The following is a 14,536-nucleotide window of genomic DNA, read 5'->3' as shown; positions in this document are numbered from 1 at the left end:
AAAATATACTTTTTACAAAGGACAGTTTTTTCAACAAATCATGTTGGCAAAATTGGGCAGATACATGAAAAAGAAGAAGGAAAGAAAGAAAGAAAGAAAGAGAGAGAGAGAGAGAGAGAGAGAAAGAAAGAAAGAAAGAAAGAAAGAAAGGAAGGAAGGAAGGAAGGAAGGAAGGAAGGAAGGAAGGGAGGGAGGAAGGAAGAAAGGAAAGGAAGGAAGAAAAAAAAAAAAGAAACCGAAACTAGACCATATACTAGAATAAGCCCAAAGTGGTTTAAAGACTTAAATGTAAGACTCAAAATCATAAAACTCCTAGAAGAAAATATAGGCAGTAAACTCTTTGACATTCCACTTAGCAATATTTTTCCTGTTATTTTTTGGGGGGTCAAGGGAAACCAAAGAAAAAAAATAAACAAATGGGACTACATCATACTACAATTATTTATTTTTCACAGTAAAGGCAACCATCAACAAAACGAAAAGACAACCTGTTGAATAGGAGAACACATTCACCAATGATATATCCAATAAGGGGTTGATATCCAAAATTTATAAAGAACTCATACAATTCAACATAAAAAACACCCCAAACAATCCAGCTGGAAAATGGACAGAGGACCTGTATCAACACTTATCTAAAGAGGCCATAGGCACGGCCAATATACATATGCAAAGATGCTCAATGTCACTAATCATTAGAGAACTACAAATTAAAACCACAATGAGATATTACCTTATACCAGTCAAAATGGCTATTGTCAATAAATCAGTAAACTACAGATGTTGGTGAGGACGTGGTGAAAAGGGAACTCTCATGCACAGTTGGTGGGAATGCAGATTGATGCAGCCGGAAAACTGTATGGAGGTTCCTCAAGAAATTAAACATGGAACTGCATTATGACTCAGTGAGTCCACTTCTGGGTCCATGTTTGAAGAAACCCCAAACACTATTTCAAGAAACCCCAAACTCTCTGTTCATTGCAGCATTATTTACAAGAGCCAAGAAATGAAAGCAATCCAAGTGCTTATCAATAGATGAATGGATAAAGAAGAGGTGGCACATATATACAATGCAATATTACCCAGTTATAAAAAAGAATGAAATCTTGCCATTTGCAACAGCATGAATGGAACTAGAGGGTATTATGTCAAGTGAAATAAGTCAGACAGAGAAAGAAAAATATCATATCATTTCACTTATCACGGAATCTAAAGATCAAAACAAACAAACTAACAAACAAAATGGAAGCAAATTCATCTCAACAAGGATCAGACTATTGGTTGCTAGTTATGTGAAAAAGGTGAAGGGATTAAGAAGTACAAATCAGTAGTTACAAATTAGTAATGGGGATGTAGAGTGCAGCAAAGGGAATATAGTCAGTAATATTGTAATAACTATGTATGGTGCCAGGTGGGTACTGGAAATAGGAGGGTGGTGGTAACACTTTGTAAAGTATATGATTATCTAACCACTATGCTGTGCACCTGAAATGCAAAATAATATTGAATGAAAATTATAATTGAAAAGTAAAAAAAATGAAGTGTTATCTCACTGTTTAAAGCTGCTTTTACTTTTACTGTGGCCAAACAGCTTTTCATTTAATTATAGGTCATGTAACTTTCTTCTTTTGTGAATCATCAGTTTGTTTTCTGCCCAACTTCCTCCTAGGGTATTGCTTTTAGCTGGTATGAATTTTTAAGTACTCTTTATGGATACTAATATTTTCCATGTTATTTATGTTGCAAATATACTTTCCAAGATCACTATTTCTATTTTTAGCTTTCTTTATAGTATTGGTAAAAGAAGTTTTAGGTATTTATGCAGTCAAATCTATTCTAGTTTACTTTTACATATACTTTTTCTTCCAGTGGATGAAAAAAATGAAACCAGTATAAAAGTTGGTCCTTTTGACGTTCAACAATCTTTTGACCCAACTTCAGGAAATGGGAATTGTTTAAGAGGTGAAAGTTTTCACTTACACACTAAATATTTACCTAAGCTAACTTAAGAAGGATTTCCAACCATGTTCATTTGAAAGCTACTAAACTTGCCCTTTCAACTTGTATGCTTCATTCCAACTTGCTGTTATGACCTTGGCTTGGGGAAAGTGGAAATTAATAGGGAAAGTGGAAATTAATAGCTTCTGATATAAATGCATGTGAAAAATAATAGTATCCCAGTTGGAGGCATATCAGATAGTGGTTCAAAGAGGGAAATGGTGATTCTCAGATAATCTCCTTAGGAGAACAGCAAAAGATTAAACATAACTATACATGGTCAGAGTGGGTAGCTACAGAATAGAAGAAAAAAGTGTGTTTGGAGACTGGGATAAACTCATAATGTAACCAAATAATGCCTAGGCCATGGTATCCATTGATCAGTTTACTCAAAATTCATTGGTTATTCTTACAGATAAGATCATGTAAAACAAGATGGTAATGGGATATAAAATTTAGCATGCCATGAGTTACTTGAAGACATCTGAAATTCAGTATAATTAACTGATCCTGAGATTTATTTAGACATATCAAAAGAAATTTTTACATGTCAAAGGTTCTTGTAGTTTGCCTTTTCTAAAAATGATCAAAGTGTGTTGTAGCAGTTTTAGAAAAGGGGGTATACTATCAATGGATGTCTTTAAGGTCTGTGATTTGGACAGATATTTGCTAAATTAATTTAATAAATTAAACAAGTGCCTAGATTTTATGTAACTCACATTCAGAAATAGTCCAGACCAGAGATTTAAAAAAAAAAATTAATCAAATGCCTTTCTCATACTAAAATTATTTCTGTGCATTGCACACACAAACACCGTTCTTTTGAACGGTATTGCCGGGCTGCTGTCTTTCATACACAGTGAGTTAGCATTATTCTTTCCTTTTTCTGGGAGAAGTAGATCAGAGAGGAGTGAAATAACCCCAGAGGTGAACAATAAAAAATTTTTTTTAAATTGTAATTCTGTCAGTCATCCTGATGCCCATTCATTTCTGCAGAATATAAGAGGGAAGTCAGGGGAATCAAAGACAACTGCCCTTTCAGTTCAGGGCCTCAGGGAACTCCTTGACTGATGCATTTTACTTTCTCCTTGTGCCTTCTCTTCATTACAAATAGCCTTTCATGAAGCTTACAAGAAGGGACAGGAGAATAGGCAATCAATTAGTAACAACCTGGGTGAGTAACCCTGGGTGGGGCAGCTGAGGGGGCTTAGGGAGAAGCAGGGAGACAGAGGTGCTCTCAGGGTCCAAAACAAACTTAAAGCTCCTCCACAGTCCTTGACCAATGTGTGAACTTCAGAGGAAGTGCAGATCTGTCCCTCATTCTCCCTTTTGTTTATGTCACTGAAACCCCCCCAACCCCCCACTGCCCTGCCAAACACACATTGTTTCATCTGACTCACTGCCATGTTTCTGTAACCTTGGGCAAGTCACGTCACCTCTAAGAGCCTCTGTTTATTTATAAGGGAGGATAATAGTCATGACTGCCTGCTAGCTGGAGCTCGAATCAGTGAAACACAGGTGTGGCCAAGCTGAGTGTTGGTGCCAGGACCGCAGCTGGCTGAGGAAACTCTGATGTGGCTCCCTGTGTTTTCCCTAGATCTTCTCTAGAAAAGATTGACGTGCAGCACGTCCAGTTTATAACCGCTTCAAGGTTCCATTTCTGAGATCTCTTTAACACTGTTTTACTCCCCCAGGTTCATTTGCCTGAGAGATAGGGATGATGGCTCCGAAGATAAAAACCATTTCTGTGTTTAATTTTTTAAAAAATTTTCTAATCTTAACTTTTCTAGTTTTCCACAGAAGACAGATGATTAAAACTAGAGTAGAACTTAAGAATGATAAAGAAGCCTAGTCTCCATTTTGAAAGAGAGAAAATTGAGGCCAGGGTAGCTGAAGTGATTTGCTCGGTGTTTGCTATGTGGTTGGCATGCGGTTAACAAAACTGTGCTCTCCCGTCTGCTGTGCCATTCTGTGACCAACGGCCGAAGAGCAAGGAACCCCCAAGTCCCTTTCTTCTGCACCACAGGTCAAGGCTTTGAGTTCTTTAGTCACCCCTGGCTATTTTAAAAATACTTTCTATACTAAATTTACAGTCAATTACCAGTTTATTAGCACCCATGAATATTTAGTTAGAACTTATAATCTTCAGGGTATTATATAAATAATTAAAAGCACACACACACACACACACACACACACGCACACGGGACTCTAACGGGACTCTAAGGAGACTGAATTAGTTCACATGGTAGACTTAAAACCTTCAAGATTATTTAATCTTGTTTCAAAAAATAGTGTCTAATATGTTTCTGGGAAAGAGTAGGTGACTATTGCAGAACTGAGGATGACCCATACATGAATGTGGTTATTCACAGTGAGGATGCATTCTTTCTTGAAACTGAGTCACCACCAAGAATTTTAGAAATTGGCACCAACTCACAGACCAAGGCAATGGCAGAGTCAGGACTAGGCTGCCTGTTTTGGGCTATGCTTTATATTCTGTCTGCTGGACTGCAAGTTACCAACACAACTACATTTTATAACGATACTTCTTATCAGGGTCCTTTCCATTTTTCAGAGTGAAACAAATGAGATGAATTTTGGTAGAGAAGTCAGGTTTGGGGAAGTCTAGCCATTGGATCTTACCTTTATCAAGATTCCTTCTTGGAAGTAGAGCTAAATTTTATGGAGTACTGTAAATATATTTGAACTCGAAGGTACATCTCCCTAGCATTGGTAGAATCTGATAGAGGTGTTGGTTTTCCTTGGGTCATAGAGAAGCCTCTCACCTGCTCATTTACCGCGACATCTCTGGTTGGCCTCTCGATTTTTTCTTCTCTTGCAATGTGCTCACATACTAACTGTAAGTTTTCAGGCTCTTACCTTGTAAAATCTAATAAGATTGTGGCAGGATCCATGAATGAAAGCCATCATTACACAAAAATATAGAAGAGTTCCAGCTGACTGCACTATACAAGACTTATCTTAAAAAATGAAACCTTGAAAACATCAGTTTAGCATTGACAAAAGAAGATTTGTCTAGAGTTCTCTGCAGGAAGTATTCTTTATATTGTTTTGGCTTTATAAAAAAATTACTAAGCTTTGTGGGGGTTACCTAAGTGCACAGTGAAACTGCAGATGCAGACTGTTTGAATACTACTCTCCAAACTCAGAGGTCTTATGTAAAAACAAGTTCATTTTCATTTTGCTTTCTGGGAACCCCTCCAAGGCACAGTAAATTGCCAGTTTTTTGTGACCTTCAGTTCCTTAACTGCTCCTATGGGAAACTTGACCTTGGAACTGTAGAGAGAAGGGGAACGATTTGCAGTTTGGTGTGGGGCAGCGGAACAAGTTTCTTTCTCTCTGGGTGCTCATTGCCCAAAGCTGATGGGTTCTCCTGAGTTCACAGAAATGGGGACAAAACTGTGCGATAAAGGTGCACACTAACCCCAAAGTAAGGATGCAGACAACAAGAATGTCACATGGGATGGAAATTCAGGCAGCTAGCCAGGAGCACTTCCCAGTAAAGCATTATGAGTAAGAGAACACTTAATGCCCTCTAGATGCACAGCTGATGCAGGGCCCAGCACTCGGCAGAGCATTTTAGGACTGAAATGGAATTCATAGTGCACAAGAATCCCCACTGTAACTTCAGTCGGTTTCTACAGCGATTGGGCCTACACCCATGATGGATTCCCAATATGCAGGAGGACTTCCTTAGGTGTCCTACCATTTGGCAACTGCTTGACCCACAAGACATCTCTTTGGTTATAGAGTTAACCAAGAGAGTGTTTGTATCTCTCCAGGTACTCCAGGGGTCTCTTTAATGCCAGCCCATGTATCCCGTCACACAGGCATGTAACATGTTAGAGGATTGTGGTTTCTTATTTTCCACCCAGCAAGAATTCCTTTGATGTCTTACTTAGCTCATGGGCACATGGGTTTGAAAGGTGTTTTTCCTTTAAAGCAGATTTTATTAAGTAAAAATTAGTGTCTTCATTTTCATTACTCAATGAAAAAAGTTAGAATAACATTACCCACACTAACCTGATAGAATACTAGCCTGAAACAAAACAATTAATATTTGAGTGGGTCTCTGTAGCCTGAGAACAGGCTGTGTAGACATCTGGCATTTTTAATTTTTGAAAGTAGTTTGTGTGCCCCATTCCTACAGTTCTCAAGTCTAGGAATCCAGAGAACTACTTGGGTGTTAGAAAAAAAGAGCAAAGAATTTGGAGTCCCAAGACCTATGGGACTGGTTAGCTGAGTGATGTTGAGAAGGGCACTCACCTTTATTGAGTCTCAGGGTTTTTATCTGAAAAGATACCACCTGAAAATGACACTCCCCATTCATTTTAGGGTTGTTATAAAGATTAAATAAAATCATACAGGAAAGTTTTGGAGTAGCTAGCTTTCTCAAAGAGATTTGACAGCAAAAATAAACTTGTAAAAAAATTCTGGCATAATATTATATTTGTTTCTGTGGTACATTAAAATCAATCAAACAAACAAACAAAACAATGTTTATAAATCAGAAGACAAGAACAATTTTCCCTCACAGCTTCAGAAAGGGATCAAAACACTAATCTAATGGTAATTGTTATTGTGTGCATGTGTGTGCATGTATGAGTGTGTGTGCGCTTGTGTGTACATGTGTTTTGTGGTAACTTTCTTGGAGGAGATAAAAATTACTGTGTGGTTGAGTCTTATATTTGTACAGGATCAAAAACACCTGCAGAGGAGGTAATAAATATATACTTTGAGGATCCAAGCAAATAATTTAGAAAGGACTCCTTACTCTTTTACATTAGAATACAAACAATATAGATACTGTTGGCTGGTAATTTTTCCCAGAACAGAGTGCCAAAGAATGTGGGCTTTGGAGCCCAGCGGACTCCAAATCAAATTTCACCTCTACTTACTAGCTCTGTGATTTGGGCGAGTTGCATAAAATTGTTCTAGGAATTAAATGAAAAAAAAAAATGTAGGTAAAAAGACAGTAGTTCATTTCCTAATCATAACAAGCACTGGATAAAGGTAAAATGTTGCTATGAGTCTTTGTATTTCAGCTTCATTTTTTTTTCTTCTCCTTATCCTAAAAAGGATAGCCTGTGGGTAAGGGTCAGGCAGGGTCAGCAGCTTTAGAAAAGGGGACTCAGTGGACTTGGTGATGCAATCCCTCTTTGTAATGGCTTTGCTGTCACACTCTCAGGTATGTATGAGGCAGGTCAGTGAAAAAAAAGAAACCATCTGTTCAAAAATGTTTAGCTAACTATATTTCATGATGACATTTCTTTATCTTGATTTTGTAAGTGCTCAGGAATTGTGACTGCTTTGAAATTTCTGCCAGACAGCTAATGGGATTTTTAGGATGCACTGGATCAAGAGTGAAACTGGGGGCGGGGAACAGAGGAAGGCTTGTTTCTGTGCATTACTCATTCACCTCTTAGATGACACCAACAAGCCATTTGGAGTCTAAGCTAAAATGGGTCTCTTTGGGTTTCAGGCACTGGAAATCATGATACAATAGTATGTTGATGGTTCCTCTTGCTTTAAACCTTCTTCTGCCCAAATCCCTTGGATTTAGATGAGTGGATATTAGCTGAGGTGAAAGAAGATAACAATTAAATTCGTGAGTTCCCAGATAAGGACTGGGATGGTGTCATTTCTTTCCCTGGAAGTAGTTCAGGTGTACTTTAGTTGGGCTCATAGATTTGAGTCTTTGGGATATAGAGGCAGAGATCTAGCCTGAGAATTGCCTGGGTTTACTTAGAAAATATGCCTAATTATTAGGAAGACTCCAGTGACTGCCTGCACTAGAAATACTTCCCATTTTTCCCCACCCGTCCTTCCCTGTGCCTCCTCTCAGAGAATGTCAAGTCTAGTCCAATGCCTGTCTTTTTGTGATAGTGGTGCCCAGCCGGCCTGGGTGTGGCACATCCAAGGGCCAGTGGAGAACCTCTTACTTTGTTAGTCAGCGTTGTTTTCCTCAGGGAACCCCCACCCCAATTTATGCTTCTGCATGTGCTTAACCCCGTGACTGCATGGGAACAGCAATAAGTTGAGAGTGAGGCCAAGTTGAGTAGAATCTTGGCTCAGCCTCTAACTGCAAACTTGGGCAAATTAATTAACTTCTGGTTTCTAACTTGCTAGTTGAACTCAAATATAATTTCTCCCTCTCCCACTGAATATCCAGTTTTCATTAAATGGGAAGAAAAACTGAATACACCCTCAGGGGTCCCCAGTGTTTTGGTCTTGAGCCAGATGCTGCACAGAAAGAACAGGTACGACCTGAGTGTCTGCCCCTAAGGCAGCCTACAACATTGGGGGCAACTCTGGCCAATGTATTTGAATGCCCTGACCCCCTTCCCCCTCTTCAAAACCACCTCCATCACTTGCATTATCTACAAACATTTTTAAGAAACTGGCCAGGCAGGACTTCTTATCCTCAAAGAAATCTACCAGTTTTCCGTAATTCACCAGCACATTTCTGGGAGTCAGCGGCAAACTCACTCAACATCTCACATGGGGTTTGTGCCTCTGACTCACTCTGCGGTGGTCTCAACTCTGCTTCTAGTTAATGCCTGAGCCACACACAAATTCCAGCCACAAACCTCTCCAAAGTGGATTCACTTCAGTTTTATAAATGACTGACAAAAGTAGTGTCAAACATTACCTTGTGTAATACATGGACCAAGCCCCTCCCTAAGAGGGTTAAAAAAAATAGGACTTCTCAACCACCAGGCTTCTAATAATTGAAAGAGCCAGAAACTATTGCATAGACCTGACAAGTGTATATGGTGACATGACATTTCAAGAGGAATTATATTCAGACCTAAAGAAGAGTGGATCATGTTCATTAAAAATAACTTATTTCCATAATGTGTAGACTTGAAGGAAAACCCATGTTTTTGGTGAGTACTTAATCTTTTTCCTCCTCAAAGATCACTTAATAACATCTTTTTTTATAGACCTCCAATGGTAGAGAAAGCTCCCCTAAAGTCGCAAGCTCTTATGCCTGATGTGATATTAGGTATCCAGTCTGTGCGTGAGTCTTGCTTATGTTTGTTTATTGTGAAGATGGAAAGATTCCTGTGGCATTCCTCAGATAAAACCGCACTTTGCTCAGAAAAGAATATGGGCTATTGCGTCAGAGAAGGGTAAATTCTACGTTGCTGTGTCTATTCTATAGAGAGACAGGCAAGGGCTTTAGTGGTCTTGCATCAAAGGTAGGAAATAGCCCTGCTTCAGTAAATGATTGACCTGCTGCCCGGCTGATAAGCTTAGGTAAACAGGCTTGATTCTGCTCCAGCAATTTTAAGACTTTTAACTCCCTAGGTTCCAAAGCAGATAAATGCACATGCTTGCCTGGGAGATCTTGTCATTTTAGGCTGACAGCCCTCTGCAGGAACAGCATGTTCCTCAGAATTATATATAAAGTATCCTCTCTGGTATATCTTGAGAGAGACAAGAATTCATATAAGCAAAATTCTGGAATAAAGCCACATTTGCAGAACTCAAATGATAGAAGAATTTCAATAAATCACAAATACAATTTTTTAATAATGAAAGATTAAAAACTTCCCAAATTTTTGAAAAATAATTTTGTAGAGGAACAATTTTCAAAGGAGAGAGATGCAAGGAAAATACAGCCCACTTCCAGGACATGTTCTGGACAAATGATCGAATTCTCCCAACACTCATCCACATCTAACATGTCTCCCTCCGTAAACCATCATCAGACACTCTGACTACAAGGCTGGGCAAAATGCTTGTTTGTGCTCTTAAGAGAAAGGCCTGTGACCAGACAGATCACCTACCTTGACTGCTGAATTCAACTGAGAGTCTCTTCTCAGCTTCCTTCTTATCTTAGCTGTGGTACCCCACGATTGTTCCAAACCTTGCTGAAGAGTTTGGGATGTTGGGAAGAAGCATCTACATTGGGTTTCTACCTTTCCCCTAATTTTTTCCATAAAATTGAGGTGTTCTCCTCAGTTTTCTTTCCTGCTTGTTCTGGTTCCTGCAGATAGTGGTCACGGGTAGTAACTTGCTTGCAGGCAGGTATGTTGACAGATGTGAAGGAGGGAGGCTGTGCTGGTCTCAGCTGCCTGGTCTGGCCAATCATTGCACACCAGGCCAGGCTCTTAAACCTGCTCAAATCTGAACAGAGATCTTGGTAACAAAAATAGAGAGCAGAACTGTGGGAGGCAAAGAGCAGGGTCTGTTAGCTACTGACTATCCAGAAAAGCAATTTCCTTGCAGTTGGGTCTGTAAAGTAGACAAGTATATACAGAAAGAAAATCCCTTTTATTTCATTCCTTTCAATTTTATCAATCTCAGAAGGGAATTTGGATGTGACTTGATCAAATCTCACATTTTGTAGTAAAGTTTCTTCTATTGGATCCCAGTTCCTTGAACAAACATGGCTACCATTTTTTGAGAGTTCCTTGTATATGTTAGGCATTTTATATGTATTACCACAAATCTTCATAACAACATCCATTATATGGTTGAGAGAACAGAGTCTCAAAGGGATAATGGCCATGTAACGAGTAGGTGCTGAAGTCAGGAATCAAACTCGTGTCTGCTCAAAGGTCAGTACCAGTGCTGCTGCACTTCCTATGCTTTACTCTGTGGTAGGCGGAATAAAAGTCCCCAAAGACGTCTATGTCCTATTCCCCAGAACATGAGAATATGTCACCTTACATGGTTAAAGGGACTTTGCAGATGTGATGAAGTGAAGGATTTTGAGATGAGAGACTGTCCTGGATAGTGGGCCCAATGTATCCTAGAAGTCCTCTTAAGAGGTCAGAATCCAAGAAGATGCGATGAGAGAAGCAGAATCAGAGGGAGATGGAAGACGTTATGCTGCTGGCTTTGAAGATGAAGGAAGGGGCTATGAGCCAGGGAAAGTGACTTCTGGAAGCTGAAAAGGCGAGGACATGGACCTTCCTCTAGGCTTCAAAAGAAACACAGCTCTGCAGATCCAGTTTAGACTTCTAACTCCAGACTTGAAAGGCAATACATTTGTGTTATTATAAGTCACAAAATTTGTGAAATGTGTTATATCAGCAATAACAAACTGATACACTCTTAGAAATACTCTTTGTGATGATGAGCTCACTCTCTCACTTTGCAGCTATTTCACATAAGAACGCTCTTCTTAAGCCAAGCTCTCCCTTCGTATAATGGCAGCTCATGGGTTCCAGCTCTTCTCTGCCCATCAGGCACCAAGGCAGCTGGAAATGATGGGAAAGGGCATTGAGAAGGGACTCGGAGCCGACTCTAGTCCCAGCTCTATTAAGTCAGTCAGTCTGCCTTTCGGTTTTCTCTCCTCTAACGTTAGTGCCGGAACAATTGTACTTTTGTCCCTTTCACATCTAAAATCATAAGATTCTAAAACCTCAGTCATGTAACAATTTGAAAACATTTGAAGATAATCCTGTCTCTTTTCTCTTTCTTTTCCAAGCTCAACCTCCCCAGTTTCTCCTGTGATGTAACTTCTGGACCCTTCACTCTCCTGGCTGCCCTTCTGTGTGTGTGCTTAGATCTGTGGGTAGGGCCCAGCCATCCGCCCATGCCTGCCAGGTGCCTGCTTTCTCTGGCTCCACCACACCCTCTCTTGCTAGAGCCCTTCTCATGATCCCTTAGGATCCTTTGGACTTGGCTTAGTTAGTTCCTTTTTATCTTATTCTACCAAACCTTGCCTCTTAAATAGAGCATCTATAGTCAATAAATTACTTAATTTAGCTTTTGTTTTTATTAGGAAGAACCATGGCTTTCTAGTGCCACTCTAAATTAGCCATCTTTGCTCACTTACCAACATTCATGTGATCGTTCTCACAGGCCCTTGAAAAGCAATGGTTAACAACTTTTTAAGATCATAGATTTCTTTGAGAATCTGAGAAAAGTTACAGAGCCTTTAACAGAAAAAAGTGCATATATATCTAAAATTATGTGTGCATTCTGGCCCCCCTGCAGTAGTCCACCAGCCCCTCTGATATGTGGCGAATTAGTTCTACACCCCTAAGTTTGTTGGTGAGAGAAGCTTTTGCAAAAGGCAATCCGGCATCTTCTTCCAGTCCTCCATACAATTCAGAGGCCTTGAGATAGATGAGACTCCCTGAGCCCACATTGGGTCAGGGCAGGAAGGTCTTTAGGCCAAAAAGCAGAGAGGTTCTCAAGTTCAACAAAGAACTGCTTTCAGTGGCCTCCTTTCGCAACAATCGCTCTGCTTCCTAGAGCTTTCCTCCTCGGAATAATCCCTATTTTTTGGACACTAGGACCCTTAGATTAAAGCCATCTGCTTGCCTAAGGCTTCTCTCAGTCACACGATGCTACCAGACAGAGGCTGACACTTGTGTCCCTCTTCCCCACCCATGCTATCCCAAAACTCTGCTCAGCTGTGCAAACACCCTGGTCTGACTAGCACTTTTGTTTTACTGGGGATTGTCCAAGCCATCCTGGGTGAGGCTTGAGGCGCACGGGCTTTGGCCACTGTCCCTCTCTGAGAAGGAAAGGTTTCAAGTCTTAAAAATAATAACAGTCTTCTGGCCACAGTGAGCAGATTTACAGAGGTATAAACAAAGAAACATACTGCTGAGCAAGAAAAATTCCTTTGGAAAAAACAACAAAAATCCAGGATATTCAGGCATCTTCACCTCAGGGATTCACAGGAAAGCAATCACTTTCCAAGCTGAAGAAATGGGGTTTGCTTTCTGTGTTCCATGTGAATCCGGCAAGCGGTCTGTAGGACTGAGTGACTCCAGAGCTTTCTCCCTGCTGCCCTGGTTAAATCGTAGCACAGGGCTACATAGAAAAAGGATGACTCATGTGTGGACTTCTACAGGAAATGTGAAGAAAGTTTCCTTACGAAAAATACAATACACACAAAATGATAATAAATGTTAACTGAATACTATTGTCTTCTTTGTATTTGCTAAACAAGGGCTAGAGAGGTTTCATCACTAAGCGAAGACTTGCCTTTCATATAATCAGAATGAGTGAGTGATTAATGATATGAATGCTACTCAAGGATGTGGCCTACATTCACCCCACATCACTTGCATACCACCAGTGGCATGCTCCCACTCTCTACGCAATGTATATTTGGTCCAGTGATTATGCAATGTTCTCGTTCTTTTCTCTTTCAACTGTCCGCTCTTTCTTACATTACTGTAGTTAATTTTTGCTAAATTACTCACCAATCACCACAATAGCCATCTTGAAGAATTGTATTGAGTGCTATTTGGAGGGGCTGGGTTCAAAGTTCCTACTCCTACTACTAAGACTAATAGTTACTCGAGTATTTATATGGCTAATAATAAAATATGCATACAAACAAAGGAGAAGTGTCTGTTCAGGTTTTATATTTATTATTAGATTTAAGCTTATTTAGGTAGTTCAAATCAAACACAAGAAAAGACATTACATCATCATATCTATTTGAACTTTTTCACAGTTAAAATGAGGTAATCTGGCTTTATTATGTTTTAGTTTGAATTAAGCAGTATACTCAAGGTTACAAGACAGAAGTAGAGAGAGATATTTGAATAACTGTTTCCTAGGGGAAAAAAGCCAAGTGAAATGTGTTTGAATAAGATAATTATGCCACAAAATACATTTCAGCGTATCAAGCAGCATGTATGCAAAATTTTAATTCTAACCTTACAATTGGTATAATTTACTATTATTTTACTTAAGGTAGCAAACAGCATGCACTGTAATAAAACAGCAAACACAGAGAACAAAATATAATATCTAATAGAGCATTTTCAGATTCACTTATCATCCAAATTGACCGAGAATTTTCACTGTGACAATCTCTGTACAGTTGTCCAACCTTATCCAAGGTTTTGCTTTCCATGGTTAACAACAGTCCAAAAAAATTAAATGTAAAATTCCAGAAATAAACAATTCTTAAGTTTTAAATCATGCAGTTCTGAGTAGCATAATGAAATCTCGAGCCGTCCTGCTCCATCCCGTCCAGATGATTCATCCCTTTGTCCAGGGTCTCCATGCTATATACACGCTACCTGTCCATTTGTCACTTGGTAGCCTTCTAGTTTATCAGATTGATTGTCGCAGTATTGCAGTGCTTGTATTCAAGTAACCCTTATTTTACTTAATAATGGCCCTAAAGTGCAAGAGTAGTCATGCTGGCAATTCAGATATGCCAAAGAGAAGCCATAAAGTGCTTTCTTTAAGTGAAAAGGTATGTATGTATGTATAGGAAAAAACATAGCATATATAGTGTTCATTGCTATCCATGGTTTCAGGTTTCTACTGGGGATCCTGCAACATATCCTCTGCAGATAAGAGAGGACTACTGTATTTTTAAAATGCTAATCAGTGAAGTTGGCATATATACTATATATATATGCATATACAATACAATAATGCATACACAATCTGTATGTAATACTTATTAACTGGGGTATAAATTAGTAAGTATAATAGCAGCGAAGTACCACTGTCTCTAGAATATGTACTAAGATTTATCATGTTGATATTATAGATTCAGGACTAAGTGTTATTA

The 14,536-nt window shown here is 39.3% G+C and overlaps 1 protein-coding gene across 1 annotated transcript in view; it reads right to left on the bottom strand.

The window, feature by feature from the left end:
• Nucleotides 1-9,997, bottom strand: part of PHLDB2 (pleckstrin homology like domain family B member 2) — a 246,362-nt gene extending 236,365 nt beyond the window's left edge. The window contains exon 1 of the mRNA XM_090276411.1: nucleotides 9,819-9,997. Coding sequence (XP_090132537.1) covers nucleotides 9,819-9,971 — 153 coding nt within the window. The 5' untranslated portion in view covers nucleotides 9,972-9,997. The remainder of the gene's footprint in view (nucleotides 1-9,818) is intronic.
• Nucleotides 9,998-14,536: the final 4,539 nt, after the last annotated feature.

The sequence above is a fragment of the Furipterus horrens genome, unplaced genomic scaffold (assembly GCF_987537825.1).
Source record: "Furipterus horrens unplaced genomic scaffold, mFurHor1.1.pri manual_scaffold_1, whole genome shotgun sequence".
NCBI classification, from domain to species: domain Eukaryota; kingdom Metazoa; phylum Chordata; class Mammalia; order Chiroptera; family Furipteridae; genus Furipterus; species Furipterus horrens.
Note: the sequence above shows the minus strand (reverse complement) of the source record. Positions and strands in the feature narration are given on the sequence as shown.